Source organism: Balaenoptera borealis, assembly GCF_965194805.1.
Source record: "Balaenoptera borealis genome assembly, chromosome: 1".
NCBI lineage: Eukaryota > Metazoa > Chordata > Mammalia > Artiodactyla > Balaenopteridae > Balaenoptera > Balaenoptera borealis.
Genome location: NC_138860.1, coordinates 72,745,222 through 72,763,170, shown reverse-complemented (window position 1 = coordinate 72,763,170; position 17,949 = coordinate 72,745,222). Strand labels below are relative to the sequence as shown.

At 40.5% G+C, this 17,949-nt stretch overlaps 1 protein-coding gene across 1 annotated transcript in view; it reads left to right on the top strand.

The window, feature by feature from the left end:
- The window catches only part of LOC309635870 (uncharacterized protein), a 69,626-nt gene extending 54,873 nt beyond the window's left edge, over positions 1 to 14,753 (top strand). The window contains exon 4 of the mRNA XM_082407693.1: positions 9,208 to 14,753. Within this exon, the coding sequence (XP_082263819.1) occupies positions 9,208 to 9,225 (18 nt within the window). The 3' untranslated portion in view covers positions 9,226 to 14,753. The remainder of the gene's footprint in view (positions 1 to 9,207) is intronic.
- Positions 14,754 to 17,949: the final 3,196 nt, after the last annotated feature.

The following is a 17,949-nucleotide window of genomic DNA, read 5'->3' as shown; positions in this document are numbered from 1 at the left end:
GTTCCATGTGCCAGGGGAGACACGCAGAGTTCTTTTCTAGACAGAGTCCTTAATCTGTTTCAGTACTTTGCTTCCTTGCCCCAAGCTTCTCCTTCTCAATAGTGGTAGTTGCCTTGAAAACATCTGAAACAACTGGGCAAGACTGAAATAAGCTCTTTGTTTGACTGAGATGTCTTAATGAGAGGCCTCTAAGCAGCAAGTCTCATCTCTTGCTATTTATGGTATTGAAGCAGTTGGCTTATTAATATCTACAACATCTCAAATTTCTGAGCTCTTTATTCCCTTCTTCTGCCTGCAAACCAGTAGATTCTGGTCTGAGTGCATCTCTTGCTTGTAATACCTAGATAAAAACAGCAAGCAGCACTACAAATAATAAATGCTGGAGAGGGTGTGGAGAAAAAGGGACCTTCCTACACTGTTGGTAAGAATGTAAATTGATACAGCCACTATGGAGAACAGCATGGAGGTTCCTTAGAAAACTAAAAATAGAGCTACCGTATGACCCAGCAATCCCATTCCTGGGCATATATCTGGAGGAAATTATAATATCAAAAGATACATGCACCCCAATGTTCATAACAGCACTATTTACAATAGCCAGGACATGGAAGCAACCTAGATGTCCATCAACAGAGGGCTGGATAAAGAAGATGTGGTACATATATACAATGGAATATTATTCAGCCATAAAAAAAGAGTGAAATAATGCCATTTGCAGCAACATGGATGGACCTAGAGATTATCACACTAAGTGAAGTAAGCCAAACAAAGACAAATATCATATGATATCGCTTATATGTGGAATCTAAAAAAAAACAAAAACAAAAACAAAACAAAAGAGGGAATTCCCTGGCGGTCCAGTGGTTGGGACTCCCCACTTCCACTGCAGGGGGCCTGGGTAAGATCCCACAAGCCCTGAGGCATGGCCAAAAAAAAAGATACAAATGAACTTATATACAAAACAGAAATAGACCCACAGACATAACAAACTTATGGTTACCAAAGGGGAAAGGGGGGGAGGGATAAATTAGGAGTTTGGGATTAACATTAACACACTATTATATATAAAACAGATAACCAACAAGGACCTACTGTATAGCACAGGGAACTCTACTCAATATTTTGTAATAATCTATTAGGGAAAAGAATCTGAAAAAAAAATATATATATATATATATGTATAACTGAATCATTGTATTGTACACCTGAAACTAACACAACATTGTAAATCAGCCATACTTCAATAAAAAAAAATCTAAAAAAACAGCAGGCAGCAGCCAACTCATACTTTCTGGCTCATTCCAACCACCTTCCCTCGCACGACTGGCACAATAGGGATTGTGTCTGCCTTTCAAGTTACCACAGCATCAGTTCTACCAAACGTTTTGCCATGGCAGAAGAGGAGATGCCATCTTTTCAGCCAGTGATACCAGTTCCTAACCTCCTGCTATGCTTCCGCTAAGCCAATATTACCAATTCTAAGCCAATCATTCTATTCTGTTCTATTCTATTCTACATTTTTTAGCTGCACAGGTGCAGCTTGCGGGATTTTAGTTCCCCGACCAGGGATCAAACCCGGGACCTCGGCAGTGAGAGCGAGGAGTCCTAACCACTGGACTGCCAGGGAATTCCCTAGGTGTTTATTTTAAATAGCACTCCACTTCAAGGTACCAATTTTTCTATTAGTCAGGGTATGTTAAATTAGTTTATGAAACAAATCCAAAATGTAAGAGCTTGAACACAAAAGAAATTTATTTACAACTTACCTAACAGTCCAGGGGCATCTAGGTTAGGATGTTTAAGATCTGTGAGGCCAGGGGTGGGGAGGAGGGGACTTGGCTCCCTATAGTTACAGAAGGACCCGGGATGCCATCTTCAGCACATGGTTTCTGAGGATGCCCTCTGTGTCACCCTGCCAGTCATCCAGGAAAGACAAAGAGCAAGGAGGTATTAATGGGTCAGGCATGGAAGTCGCTCATTTCACTTCTCTTCCCACACCAGTGGAGAGAATTTAGCTGCATGGCCACACCAAGCTGCAACTCATCATCGGTTAACTAGGAGAGTGAAGTATGAATTTGTGGAGACAGCTATCCACCCCCACTACAGATATTCTATTAGTCAGTGTTCTCCAGAGAAGCAGAATCCATAGGATACGTTTATATAGACAGAGAGAATGAAAGAGAGAGAGAGAGAGAGATTTTAAGGAATTGGCTTATGTGAGTTAGGAGGGTTTGCTGGCAAGTCTGAAGTCCTTAGGGCAGGCTGGCAGTCTGGAAGTTCAGGTAAGAGTTGAGGTGGCATAAACAGTAATGGAAAAGGATATGAAAACGAGTGTTTGTATATGTATAACTGAGTCACTTTGCTGTACAGCAGAAACTAACACAACATTGTACATCAACTATACTTCAATAAAAATAAATTTAAAAAAAGAAGAGTTGATGTGGCTATCTTGAAACCAAATTCCACAGGGCAGTAAGCTGGAAACTTGGGCAAGATACCTGTGTTGTTGTCTTGAGGAAAATTCCCTCTTATCTGGAAAACCTCACTCTCTGCTTTTAAGGCCTTCAACAGTTTGGATGAGGCTCCAGTTACATCATGGAGGATCATCCGCTTTCCTCAAAGTCTACTGATCATGAACTCTTATCACATCTAAAAAGTACCTGCACAGCAACATCTAGGTGCTGTTTGTCCAAACAACTGGGCATCATAGCCAGGCCAAGCTGACACATAAAATAAACCATCATAGACAACTAAGTATTAACCGTAGTTATTTTGGAATAGGCAGTGAAGGTGAGGCAGGAGGACAGTATAGGGGAGGTAGGCATAGATTTTTGTTATTTTTATATCTTCATAAATATTTGTTTCTTTACCGTGTATATATATTACTTTCTTTTTAAAAAAAACTGTTGTTTTTAAGAAGGGAGATAAGATGATATAGACTGATGATATAAGTCTGAAAAGAAGACAGGCTTTTTGAAAAACTGAGGATCGGGCAATGGGTAGCTAAAAGCACGTCATCCCCACCTCTTGGTCCTCAGATAGGAGTGTCAGGGAAACAGCAGCTTCTGCTCAGGAGGGTTGTGAATTACCGTGTATTGCCAGATGCATTTATGTAATTATATGTATACTTCCCTCATGAGAAAGCCAGGTTTTTAGTTACGGGGGTTGGAGTATTCTATGATGAAACTGAGGCTGTGGTAAAGTCTAAGCAAAGAGCGGGGCAGCAGAGGACTTGGTGTCGAGGAAAGGGGAAGCGGGAGGAAGAAGGGCTTGGCTGGATGGAGATGGGCCATAAGAGGACAGACAGTGGTGGGGTGGCCAGTAGGATAAGGGGAACCCTTCCAAGTCCACCTGCTCTCTTTCTCTCCTAATTTTTTAGGATGGTTGCCAAGTCAAGGAAGAAGCAAACCTTTTGTGGGTTTTATTGTTGCTGTTATTGTTTTTTCTTGGACGGACATTGAGAGGTTTGAGGAGTGGCAGAAGGGGAGTCCAAGAGGGGAAAAAGGTAATAATACCTGTCATGCGTTTATGAGATCTGTGCCTTCATGCTAAACCCCAGGGAGCCTCCCATTGGCCCTACTCGAGTAGCCATTCTAGAATCCTCTCAGTGTGCAGTCCACTCTGCCTGCTTCCCTTTTGCTGTACAGCGGCCAAGGGGCTCCAAGAACACAGAACCTCACTCCCCTGGAGAGCCTGCAGGACCAAGTCTCACCACTAGGTGGCACACACACAAAAGCTGTAGGTTAACCGGCGGAAGGATAAAAATTAGACAACTAGAAAAATCAAACCCATATAGCAAAGAAGGAATTCAAGAATGAGGTCTACAGATTCAAATATCTACTGCGTTTTTTGAAATTTTGACTACCAAGTGGCTTTTTCCGGTGCCCCCAAACTTGAGGCTGGATGCTTGGTCATGATGGAAAGAAATGTCTCTGCACCAGGTGGCAGCAAATAGCAAGATACAAAATAAGAGAGGCTGATGACCCATCTAGAGCCAGGTTACCTCCTCAGGCAGCCCAATTCTATCTTGAATGGCCTCTCTGAATCATTATCCATACCCCTTAATATTTGTATCCCACCCAAAGCCATTTCTCCCTTTTCCCAGGCTTAACAGATCCTGGATTTTTTCCCCAGTGTTTAATTCCCTCACCACATAACTAGGGCAAATCATGAGTAGACTAAACCAACCAGGGTTGTCTTATTCCCCTTGGCATTGATGGGCTTGGGGATGAGCGTGTGACCCAGATCCAGCCAATGGGCACTGGAGAGGCTGGGCATCTTCTGGGAAAAGATTTCCCAGCTCTTAAAAAAAGCCCCAATATGAAAGTTGGACAGCTGCATGTAAATCAATAAAGTTAGAACACACCCTCACACCATGCACAAAAATAAACTCAAAATGGCTTAAAGACTTAAACGTAAGACATGACACCATAAAACTCCTAGAAGAGAGCATAGGCAAAACATTCTCTGACATAAATTATACCAATGTTTTCTTAGCTCAGTCTCCCAAGGCAATAGAAATAAAAACAAAAATAAACAAATGGGACCTAATCAAACCTACAAGCTTTCACACAGCAAAGGAAACCATAAAAAGTAACAATAATATAAAAAAAAAGACAGCCTACAGAATGGGAGAAAATATTTGCAAATGATGCAACTGACAAGGGCTTAGTCACCAAAATATACAACAGCTCATACAACTCAACAACAGAAAAACAAACAACCCAACTGAAAGATGGGCAGGAGACCTTAATAGACATTTGTCCAAAGAAGACATACAGATGGCCAGTAGGCACATGAAAAGATGCTCAACGTCACTAATTATTAGAGAAATGCAAATCAAAACTGCAATGAGGTAACACCTCACACTGGTCAGAATGGCCATCATCAAAAAGTCTACAAATAACAAATGCTGGAGAGAGTGTGGAGAAAAGGGAACCCTCCTACACTGTTGGTGGGAATGTAAGTTGGTGCAGTCACTATGGAGAACAGTATGGAGGTTCCTCAAAAAACTAAAAATAGAACTAGCATATGATCCAGCAATTCCACTCCTGGGCATATGCCTGGACAAATCTATAATTCAAAAAGATACATGCACCCCTATGTTCATCGCAGCACTATTCACAATAGCCAAGACATGGGAACAACCTAAATGTCCATCGACAGATGAATGGATGAAGAAGATGTGGTACATATATATATAATGGAATACTACTCAGCCATAAAAAAGAACGAAACATTGTCATTTGCAGCAACATGGATGCAACTAGAGATTATAAGTGAAGTAAGTCAGAAAGAGAAAGAAAAATACCACATGATATCACTTATATGTGGAATCTAAAATATGGCACAAATGAACCTGTCTACAAAACAGAAACAGACTCACAGACATAAAGAACAGACTTGTGGTTGCCAAGGGGGAGGGGGAGGGAGAAGGATGGACCGGGAATTTGGGGTTAGTAGACGCAAACTATTATATTTAGAATAGATAAATAACAAGGTCCTACTGTATAGCACAGGGAACTATATCCAATCTCCTGGGATAAACCATAATGGAAAAGAATATTAAAAAAGAATGTATATATATAGTGTATAACTGAGTCACTTTGCTGTACAGCAGAAATTAGCACAACATTGTAAATCAACTATACTTCAATTAAAAAAATAGAGGGACTTCCCTGGTGCTCCAGCTGTTAAGACTCCACGCTCCAAAGGCAGGGGGCCCGGGTTCAATCCCTGTTCGGGGAACTAGATCCTGTATGCATGCCACAATTAAGAGTTCGCATGCCGCGACTAAGACCTGGTGCAGCCATGAATACATAAATCGTTTTTAAAAATTATTTTAAAAATTAAAAAAATAGAGAATTAAAAAAAAAAGCTCCAATATAATAAGAGCCTTCATTCTTTTTCCCAACAGTATGAAAAATAGGTTTGTCTAAGCAAGGAAGAGGTTCATCAGAAAGTCAGGGAAAGAGGAGAAAGAGTATCTTTTTTGCTCCGTGGTTGGGGGTTGGGGGAGCAGTGAAAACGGGGCAATGCTCCTAGGAGTGTGTAAGCTGCTGGGAAGGCCCCACGCAGCTTCAGAGCTGAGCCTCAGCCGTGGCTGTGGCCCTCTTCCCACTCCCTCCTCTTCCGTTCCCCAGTTCTCCTCAGGTGGGTAGGGGGAGAGGATGCTGCAAGGGCCCCCTGCAGCCTCAGTACCAGGGCAGAGGAAGCTGAGGAGTGGCCAGCCTCACAGAGCTCCTCTCGCCCCTCCCCTGTTCTAGTTGCTTCTAAGGTGCACAGTGCAGAGAGGCTCAGCCATGTGGCTCCAGGTAATCCATGGGCCCAGATGTCACACATGAGCCCAGCCTCTTACTTAAGCTACTTCTTCAGCCTTTAACCAAATCCAAGTTCCTCTCATCTAAAAATAACAGTTCTCTTCCACCCTACCCATGTGTCCGTCTAGCTGCAGACCTGTATCTCTCCTTCCTCAGAACCAGCCTGATAGGAAAACAGTACACCTGCTATCTCTACTCCTTCAACTCACATTCACTCCCCAATCCACGGTAATCTCTGCCACTCTACTGAAGCTGCTTTGGATAAGGTGTTAATAAGCTCCATCTTGCCAAATCCAATGGATGCTCTTCTAACTTTTTCATATTGACTTTTTTGTGTGGCATTTGACACTATTAACCACTCATTCATTTGTTCAGTAAATGTTCATTAAGCCTCTACCATACACCAGGCGTTGTTCTAGGTTCTGAAGATATATTAGTGAATAAAACAGTCCCAAGTCCCTGTCTTCATGAAGCATCTATTCTGGTGGGAAGAGATAGGCAATAAAGTAAATTGATAAGAAAATTATATTGTACATCAGAATGTGTTAGGAGAAAGTGTTATGATACATCAGAAGGTGTTATGGAGAAAAGTAAAGCAAGAAAAATGATAGAGTGCTAGAATAATCTGAATGTAGAGTGTTTTAAATAATGGGTCAGAGAAGGACTTACTGAGATGATGGTTGAGCCAAGACCTGAAGAAGGTGATGAAGAGATCCATGCAGAAATCTAGGGGGAAGACTTTTTCAGGCAGAGGGAAAAGTAAGTGCAAAGGCCCTGAGGTAGAGTGTGCTTAGTGTACTGAGAACAACCTGGAAATCCCTGTGTCACCATCAGAGTGAATGACAGAGAGAGAATAGTAGGGGATGCTGTCAGACAGTAAGAAGGGGTGGGGTGGGGAAGAGCAGGGGAATGGGCACATCTTATAGTCTTGTAGAAGCTTTGCAAAGACTTTGGACTTTACTCTGAGTTGGGAAGTGTTATGGGTTGACTTGTGTCCCCTGGAAAAAAGATATGTTGGAGTCCTAACCCCCAGTACCTCAGAATGTGACCTTATTTGAAGACAGGGTCTTTACAGAGATAATCCAGTTAAAATGAGGTCATTAAGGGGGGTCTTAATCCAATACGACTGTGTCCTTAAAAAAAAAAAAAAAGGAGAGGGCTTCCCTGGTGGTGCAGTGGTTAAGAATCCTCCTGCCAATGCAGGAGACATGGGTTCAAGCCCTGGTCGGGAAGATCCCATATGCTGCGGAGCAGCTAAGCCTGCGAGCCACAACAACTGAGCCTGCGCTCTAGAGCTCGCAAGCCACAACCACTGAAGCCCACAAGCCTAGAGCCCATGCTCTGCAACAAGAGAAGCCACCGCAATGAGAAGCCCGCACACCGCAACGAAGTGTAGCCCCCGCTCACGGCAACTAGAGAAAGCCCGCGTGCAGCAACGAAGACCCAATGCAGCCAAAAATAAATTAATTAATTAAAAAAAAAAAAGGAGAAATTTGGACGCAAAGACAGGGAGAATGCCATGTGAAACACTGGAGTTATGCACAAGCTGAGAAACTACCAGAAGTTAGGAGAAAGTCCTAGAATACAGCCTTCCCTAGTGTCTTCAGGGGGAATATGGCCCTGCCAACACTTTGATCTTGGACTTCCAGGCTCCAGAACTGTGAGACAATAAATTTCTGCTGTTTAACCCACGAAGCTTGTGGTACTTTGTTTTTGTTTGTTTTTGCATTTGTTAAATTTTTTTTTAACATCTTTATTGGAGTATAATTGCTTTACAATGGTGTGTTAGTTTCTGCTTCATAACAAAGTGAATCAGTTATACATATACCTATGTCCCCATTAAGCTTGTGGTACTTTGTTATGGCAGCCTTAGCAAACTAATACAGGGAGCCAAGGGAGGGATTTAAGCAGAGGAGTTATACAATCTGGCTGACTTTGTAAAGGAATCACACATTGTTGCTGTGTTAGGAACAGAAGAGTGGAATCAAATGGACCAGTTAGGATGCTAATGCAATAACCTGGGTGACAGGCAATGGTAGACCAAGGTGGTAGTCTAGGTAGAACTGCTGAGAAAAGCAGAGCCAACAAAATATGCTGGTAGATTGGGTGTGGGGAGGGCATGTGAGAGAGAGAAGAACCTAGGATGCCCACTTGTTAAAACCTTATTCATCTTCAGCTCAAATAGCCTCCCTTTCTCCTGGGTTTTCTCATTATTCTGTGTAGGCATCTCTGCTTCTGTTTCTTCTATAAATGACAATGTTCCCCTGAATTTGTTCTTCTTCCGTCACAAGCTATAGATTCTCCTTGTAGTTCAGAGACAAACCTGACTTCAACTTTCACTTGTATTTCAGTAACTCCCAAGTACGTAACTCCATCTTTGATTTCCCTTCTACACAACAGAAACATATATCCAGACCCTATTAGGCATTTCCACCTAGTTATCCCACAAGCTTCTTCCATTCATTTTGTCTAAAGTTGGCCTCATTATTTTTTCCCCAAAGCATGCGCCTCCTTCTCCTGTATTCCCTTCAGTGTAACTGGAATGTTCAAAGGTGGCTTCAGCTTTAGGCATAGTTAGATCCAGGGGCTCAAATAATGTTGTCAAAACTTTTTGTTTTTCTTTCTCTCTCTCTCTGCTCTACTTCCACCTGTTTATTGGATTCATTCTCTGGTTCTCTACATTTATCAGGAAAGATGTTAATGGTTCAAGCCATTGAGCCAAAAGAATGAGAGGCCCTCTCCTTCCTAGCATCCACATAACAAATATCAGAGTAGTTCCTGGCTGGTTTTTTGTTTGGCCCCTATGCCCAGCCTGGAGCCTAAGCACCAGGGCCAGGAGGATAGAGCACTTTAATTGACTAGTCTTTGTTATTTGTCCACCTTTTAGGAAGAAGGGACAATGTGATAGACATATCATATGGAGTAGGGAAGGTATGGTTCCCTAAAGGAAACTGCTGTCAGAAGGAAGGAATGCTGCACTCTAGAGCCCGTGTGCCACAACTACTGAGGCCGCATGCCACAACTACTGAAGCCCGTGCACCTAGAGCCATGCTCCGCAACAAGAGGAGCCACCGCAATGAGAAGCCCACGCACCAAAACGAAGAGTAGCCCTGCTCGCCGCAACTAGAGAAAGCCCGCGTGCAGCAACAAAGACCTAATGCAGCCCAAAATAAATAAATTTAAAAAAAAAATAGAAGGAAGGAATGTTAGGCAGTCAGCAACAGCAGAGATGTACCACAGTCACATTGTCCTACTCTCTCACAGTGATTTAGAATACCTACATTTTGTAATTATGTGTTCATTTGTTTAACATCTACTTCCCCCACCAGAGTGGAACTCCATGAAAGTGTAACCATGTATATTTTTGATGACCACAGTGTCCTGGTACACAGTAGGCACTTAATATACACATGATGAATGAAAGGCTTCCTAATCTGTCCAAAGGCTTGCCTTTCCTAATCTCTGTCCACCCTGCCACCAGAGTGAGCTTAAAATGGAAATCCGATCATGCAATTTCTCTTCTTGTAATCAATGGCTTAGAGCTTTCAACCTAAACCCCTTAGCTGGTCAGGAATTGGTCTCATGGCTTGCCGGTTCCCCACGTATCCCCAGAGCTCCAGTCATCCTAAACTACCTACTCTTTCTTGCTTCCTTACTTTCTTGTACATTATTCTTTCTGTCTCCAATGCTTTTCTTCCAACTTTTTCTCAGCCAACTCCAATAATTCCTTTAGAATTTGGCTCCTGTCACCTCTTTCAGAACCCTTTCTTGGACCTGTGTTAGATATCCTCCTCTATGTCCTAGAATACATTATGTTCATTTCTACTTGCCATACTTGGCCGAGTCAATCAAATGCTGCCCCATCTATACTCTAAGCTCTTTGAAGGCAGGGGTTTTGTTTTATTAATTTTTGCTAACCCATATCTCCCAACCCTCCCCAAACAGAATCAATAGTCTCCTTCTCTCTGTGTAGCTACCTCTATTGCACTGTATACCACAATCATTACTGTTGTTCATCCTTTCTCCTAGAGGATATTGACTATGTATTATTAATCTCTGCACCTCCCTGGTGTTGTTGAGTTGCTCTGATGTGACTGAGAAGAATCACCTTGGGGAAGTGATATTCACATTGCTAGAACTTTTAAGGATTGAGTCTTACCAGAGTTATAGAGATTATGACCTCTATATCTGTAGCCATGTAATTTTTTAAGAGTGACCTAATAGTACTTCACGTTATTTTGAAGTCTTCTGGGTATTTTTTAATCTTTATTGTGCATCAATAAATCCTATCTACTGAGATAAGCAGGAACTTGGTTCATTATTTTTTATTGGAAGATAACATTTTTAGTTAAATTATCCTGTGGACATAGGGTACAACCAAGACTAGAAGGAAATGAAACTTGTTCATCTACAAGTCTAGCACTTTTTATCAGCAACATTTTACTAAATACAGTTAAAGCTTTTAGACAAATGAACTTCAGAAAGAAAATCTTCTAGCTGCTGCCTAGAATTATTATAAATTGATGATTAAAGGGGAAGAAAAACAAATTGTCAAATGATTGCTTAGTATATATAGAACAATTGAACATTTTACTTGTTCAACTGTTTTTACTAATGTCCCCTTATAATTTACAAAGTATATATCTATTTCTCATTTCATCTTTATAACAATTTTGTGAGTAGCAGGCCACTGAAGAAATTATCATCCTCTTTTTTAAAATAAGGTAACTGACACAGTAGCCACAAGTTGTCAGTTGTTTGAACATAGAATCCTACTCAACTCACCTTTGTGGCCACTATGCCCCCAGCACAGGGTCTTGCACAAAGATGGTGCCCTGTATGTGCCTGGTGGATGCGTGAATGAATGTATGTAATTATATCCTGACATTAATTTCAGGTTCTTGTGTTTTCTCGTCATCCAGGAAGCGTCATTCCAACATATTTGATGGAAAGAAGTCACACTTTGGCTAAAGCCTTTCTAGAAATTTGATTATTCTTTATTTTTAAAACCCAATTACTGGGGCTTCCCTGGTGGCACAGTGGTTGAGAGTCTGCCTGCCAGTGCAGGGGACACGGGTTCGAGCCCTGGTCTGGGAGGATCCCACATGCCGCGGAGCAACTAGGCCCGTGAGCCACAACTACTGAGCCTGCGCGTCTGGAGCCTGTGCTCCGCAACAAGAGAGGCCGCAACAGTGAGAGGCCCGCTCGCCGCAACTAGAGAAAGCCCTCGCACAGAAACGAAAACCCAACACACCCAAAAGTAAATAAATTTTTAAAAAAACTCAATTACTGATTAACATAATATAGTCAAAGTCTTAGATGAGCCCACCACATCTAATTTAAGCAGTGTTTTCTATTCTATTCTCCCAAATTTGACTTCAGCCAAATTTCCTAATTCAACTTCCGAAGAGATCTCTCCGTCTTGTTTTTTTTTTTTTTTCTTCAAACTACCTGGTACCACCTATTAGTAGGTGGTAAAATTAGTAGATTGAGACCAAAATGTTTTGTAGATACAGTACTTTTATAAAGTTAGAAAAATTGGTGTGAATATGGAGAATAAAATTTCAGAGGGATCTCTTCGGCAAGCTGACTTTTTAAATGATATTTTTATATTTTAAATATCACCCCTGAGTCAAGGGATATAAATGGGAATAGGGAAGCCAGTGGAATTTCCATTTTCCTGTCCAAGCTGACTTTACTGTTTATATCTGAGTGTTCTTGGAGCAGTGTTATCAAAAAAGAGCAGAACTGCATTTAAAGAATGTGACCAAATTTTTTGAAAAATGAAAGTATGAAATTATCAAAGTGCATATAGGAGGTAAACATTGTTTCATGAAACTTCAGTGTCTGGGTTGCAATAATGGTATTCCTTACCATGGATTGTGGTCAAAAAAAATTCAAAACCACTGCTCTAAAGTTATTGTCCTATTTTGCTTAAAAATGTGAAATTTTCTCTAGAATGGAACAGTCTGTCACCAGCTCAAGCAGGTTGTAGGCTTTTTCAACCTTCTTGATATGATCTCTATTTATGGTTGATGACTTTGTTCAGCAAATGGTTGCAGTAATTAATTACAAACCTAAAAATCACTTGCATAAAAAAGGCCTTTGATTACATTCATAAGCAGCCAGATGGGCCTTGGATCCAAATATAATTTTCTGGTTTAAAATATGTGTTTAGCCTCTCATCTTCAGAAAGCAGTCATTCAAAATATCATCTCTGGAACCTCCCTGGTGGTCCAGTGGTTAGGAATACACCTTCCAATGCAGGGGATGCGGGTTCGAACCCTGGTTGGGGAACTAATATCCCACACGCCATGGGGCAACTAAGCCCACGCACCACAACTACAGAACCCATACACCGCAATGAAAGATCCCACATGCTGCAACTAAGACCCAATACAGCCAAAAATAAAATTGAAAAAAAAAATTTAAAGAATCGGGCTTCCCTGGTGGCTCAGTGGTTAAGAATCCACCTGCCAATGCAGGAGACACGGGTTCGAGCCCTGGTCCGGGAAGATCCCACATGCCACGGAGCAACTAAGCCACAACTACTGAGCCTGTGCTCTAGAGCCTGTGAGCCATAACTACTGAGCCCGCGTGCCACAACTACTGAAGCTCGCGCACCACAACTACTGAAGCCTGCGTGCCTAGAGCCCATGCTCCACAACAAGAGAAGCCACCGCAATAAGAAGCCCGTGCACTGCAACGAAGACCCAACGCAGCCAAAAATAAAATAAAAACATTAAAAGAAGTTAAAGACTCAAAGATTTAAAAAAAAATCATCTCTGTGATAAGCCATAATGGAAAAGAATATGAAAAAGAATATTTGTATAAATGAATCACTTTGCTGTACAGCAGAAATTAACACATTGTAAATCAACTATACTTCAGTAAAATAAGTTTGAAAAATAAAAATTAAAAAAAGCAATTCTGAAATTCAAAAACATCATCTCTTAGTAGACTTATGTTTATCCTCTTCCATATTCATCTGTGACTGGTGGACAATTTCCTGATTTAATAATTTAACATCTTCTTCTAAGATTCACAAAGTCACGTTAATATGTACCATTCAGATGGTGAAACAGGAATGTGAGCAAGTTTTTTAAAAAGAGAGGGAAAAGAGACAGTGATAGTCACTTAAATGATACTCCCTGGGAACCCCAGCTTGCCTTACATGAAGACATTTTGCATAAACGGTAACAAGTCCAGACAGGATTCCAGCTCAGCAGTCTTATATTGTAGACCCAATGGAGTCAGCCTACCGGATGCTCTAGTAGAAACAGCATGGACCCTGAAGCCTAAGGCTCTTCCTGGTTCTGCCACTTGCTGTGATCTTGGATACATCACAACATCTCAGAACCTGATCTGTCACATATAAAATCAGGACAATAAAAAGATATCCTATCTACCTTATAGGACTGCTGTGTTTGAAGATCAAATGCTTTCAATATGCCAGGCATAATGTCAATTGCTTTATATAATCCATCCAAAACACTATGAGGGAAAAATCCATGTAGCTGATGTGACTAGAACCAGTAATTTGTAGGTTAATCTAAAAAGTTAACTACAGAATCATGAAAAAAAATTCATACGTACTTCAGACACTTCTAACTTATAACAAATATATACCTATTCACTTCTGATGTAGGGTCAAGGCTTTTTCCCTGAATATGAGGTTATTTTTTGGAGTCTTGTTTTTTTTTTTTTAATAAATTTATTTTTGGCTGCGTTGGGTCTTCGTTGCTGCACGCGGGCTTTCTCTAGTTGCGGCGAGTGGGGGCTACTCTTCGTTGTGGTGCGCGGGCTTCTCATTGCGGTGGCTTCTCTTGTTGCAGAGCATGGGCCCCAGGCATGCGGGCTTCAGTAGTTGTGGCTCGTGGGCTCTAGAGCGCAGGCTCAGTAGTTGTGGCACACGGGCTTAGTTGCTCCGCGGCACGTGGGATCTTCCCAGACCAGGGCTCAAACCCGTGTCCCCTACATTGACAGGCGGATTCTTAACCACTGCGCCACCAGCGAAGTCCCTTTTTTCTTTTTTTGTATACACCAAACCGATAATGTATCACCTCTCGTTTGTTTGATTCATCATGACTGGCTCATTCATTTCAAAGAACCCTTACCTTTATTTTGTTTTCCATGCATAGTTTATAGCAATAAAACAACAGAATCAAACATTTGCAACTCAAAGGTTTCAAAGACTGAAAGAATTTAAACAGAGTTTAAAAAAATAATTTATTTATTTATTTAATCTTAGTTTTTGGCCATGCCGCGCAGCATGCGGGATCACAGTTCCGCAACCAGGGATCGAACCCGCGTGCCCTGCAGTGCAAGCATGGAGCCTTAACCACTGGACCGCCAGGGAAGCCCCTCAACAGAACTTGTGATGATGAAAATTCCATGCTTTGTGGCAATGCTTTCCTAAAATAAAATGTTTTTTAAGACAAAAATGTATCACCTCTGATTTCCAGTTTTGGTTTCTTTAAAGTGAAGTATGAACTAAAACACTAAGAATGAATGTGAGTACTGAATCTTCCTAAACTTTTATTACTTTTTTCAGTCTCTGTTATTTTACCCATATGTAAGTCAAAGCAATTATTTTTAGCAATTTGCTTCTATTGGGTCATTCCAAACCATTCAAATTAGTTTTCATGGACACAATTCTCTTTTTTGCATTCATATTTCATTAATTTTCACAATACTTAGTGTATATAATTAAAATTAACAAGTAAAACAAGTAACGTTATACAATTCCCTGGTAAGAGCTAAAGTGCATACGTGCGGCTGACAGTGTCCAGTGTGCTGTGGGCATCAGGCAGCAGGCTTTTCAGAGGGAACTAAGAGAATCTAGCTGAAGACTCAGATGAGTGATGTTGGATATGACAGTTTTAACTGGAGTATTCATCCCATTTTCCAGACGAGGCCATTGAGGCTTAGAAAGTTAAGAGATTTGCCCATTTTTAATAAATGACTCATATGAAAAGCTCAAACAGATACAGGGAAAAGAAACCTAACACGACCACGTAAAGGTCAGAGAAAACCTTTAGGAGGAGGAGATGCTTGAGCTGAGTTGAGAAGGAAACATGAGAAAATCAGGCAAATAAGAGGAAGAATATTTCAGGCAGAGAAAACAAAGGTAATAAAGTCTAAAAATGTGAAAAATGCAGAATTTAAAAAATAAATTTGCTTGACTAGAGCCTGGGATGTATGCGAGACAGGGATGGGAGAAGGGTAGATCCTAGGGGTGGGAGAGGCTGGAGATCCAGACTAGGGTGATTTTCTATGCTAAATAGTTTACATTTACTTACAGGTTACTGGGAGCCGGTGGACAACTTTCCTTGGAGGAGCAACACAATTAGATTTATATTTTAGAAAGATTATTGCCTTTACAGGATGGATGATGAGCCAGGAGAGACCAGAGTAAAGGAGACTACCTGACAGGCTACTTCAGGGAAATTAAGGGGACAGTGATGAGGACATGAATGAGAAACTCAAAAAAGAAACTATTCCAGATAATCTGAAATTTCAGTAATCTGACTGTAAACCTGGAGTGGGATGTATTTTAAAGAACCACTCCCATCCTCCCCCCCAAAAAAACTTCAATTATTTTCAGGAATTATACTGTTGGTAGTAATGTTGGTATTGATATTCTGAGACTTTTGGGTGGATATTGTGGGATTATGCTAAAGACTAAGTATATGATATTCCATCATTTCTGGCAATGAAAACTGGAATTCTTAGCATGAGAATTAAAAGAGACACACATTAAAGAAATTAAGGAAGAACTCTGTAGCTCGGAATTTAAGAGGGGCATAGAGTACTGGTATAAACTCATGATGCATTTTATCTTAAAACAACAACAAAACATATTACCTATCTTAGTCCACAAAAAGGGCCTAGAAACCTAGTAACCCAGTCTCAATGAGCATCTTTATGCTCTGACTGCAGTCTCCAAATACCATTCCCCAGTAAAAAGAATCAGGCCTCCTTGAAGAAAGTGTTGCCTTCTGGTCAGGCAGGAAATATGAGGTGGCCCTGGAACATCTTGTCATATCACTTAGCAAGGATGCCACCAATGAAAACTAGGGTCATGTCAAACAGCCCCAGGAGCCAGCTTAAAGAGCCTCTCACTGGCCAAAAATAGGACAATTTGAGCATCCACAAGAAAAATAACTTTAGTGAACTGAAATGAATCAAGTATGTTTAAACCTATGAACTGCTAATCACACACATTGTTCACCCCTGGAGCATTAGAGTGAACAGCTCATTATTTTGAAAACCAGATCATCACGCATTTAGTCTGCCTTTCCTATAAAATTTAACACTGGGTAACCAAACAGTAGATGAAGGAATGCTTCTACCTATAGAGGTATTTTTACCTAATAAATGAAGAGATAGTAGAGTATCATAATTTTTCAATCCCTAATTATTGGCAATTAGTGATTAGCAAAAACTAACATTACAAAAAGAGACAACCAACAGTGTGTAAAACAGGCATGCAATCAGCAAGTTTCAAACTGAGGGAAACCCTACAGGGGAAACAATGCAGTTTCTTCAACAAATAAATTACAAGGGGGGAAATGAAAGAGAGATGGTGGGGAACTAAAATGTGAGTGGACTGCAAGCCAGCCAACATCAGCATCACCCTGGAATTTGTTAGAAGTGCAAGTTCTCAAGCTACACTGCAGACTTATCAGAATCTCTGCAGTAGGGCCCAGCAGTCTGTGTTTTAACAAGGCTTCTAGGTGATTCTGATGTATTCTAGTTTGAGAACCATGATAATAGATTAGAAGAGATTTACAACGCTTGTCAACCAACTGATTAAAAAAAACTGTAAAAAATTTTGACATATATAGACAATTATCCTATCAAGGAATTGTCAATTTTTTAAAGTGTGAAAATGGTATTGAGATATATATAGAGATAGATATTCTTTAAAGCCCTGAAACGTTTATGGGTAAAAGATACAATGCCTAGGATTTGCTTTAGAATAATATAAGAGGAATAGAAGCAAGAAGGGGTAGACATAAGATTGGCCATGAATTAATTGCTGAAGATGAATAATCAGTATCTGGGTGTTCTTTATACTATACATTTTTTTAACTTTCATTTATTTTTGAGGTTTTTTTCCATTCTAAAAAGCTTTAAAACTCAAAGCAAGAAGTAAATTCAAAGAAAATAAAAGACTATAACTTAAGCAGAATTAATCCAAAAAAGGAGAAAGTATATGGTGCTTTTACTTGTATTGAAGGGCAGGACTGAAATACACAATATAAGTTTAAGTTATGTTGAAAAAACCCTACTACACACTAGCCTGTGAAAAAATGATTTTGATTTGGATGTAAGGGAAAATTCTGGATGCTCATCAACCCACTGATGTCATCTTAAATCCCTAAACAAACTGAACAGAATAATTTACACATGAGAGAAGAGGAACCACAATCTGGTCAAAGGCATATCAGTACACTCGTTTGCTTTCCAGGTTTCAAACTGGCTTAGATTCTTAAGTCTTATCTGTTAATAAATTTAGGTTTACCTGCATTTTTAAAAAGTTTACTACTAAGTATATTAAGAGCACAACCTGAGTAGCCTAATGTAAATATTAATAATGCTTGATTTTTTTTTTTAACTAGGA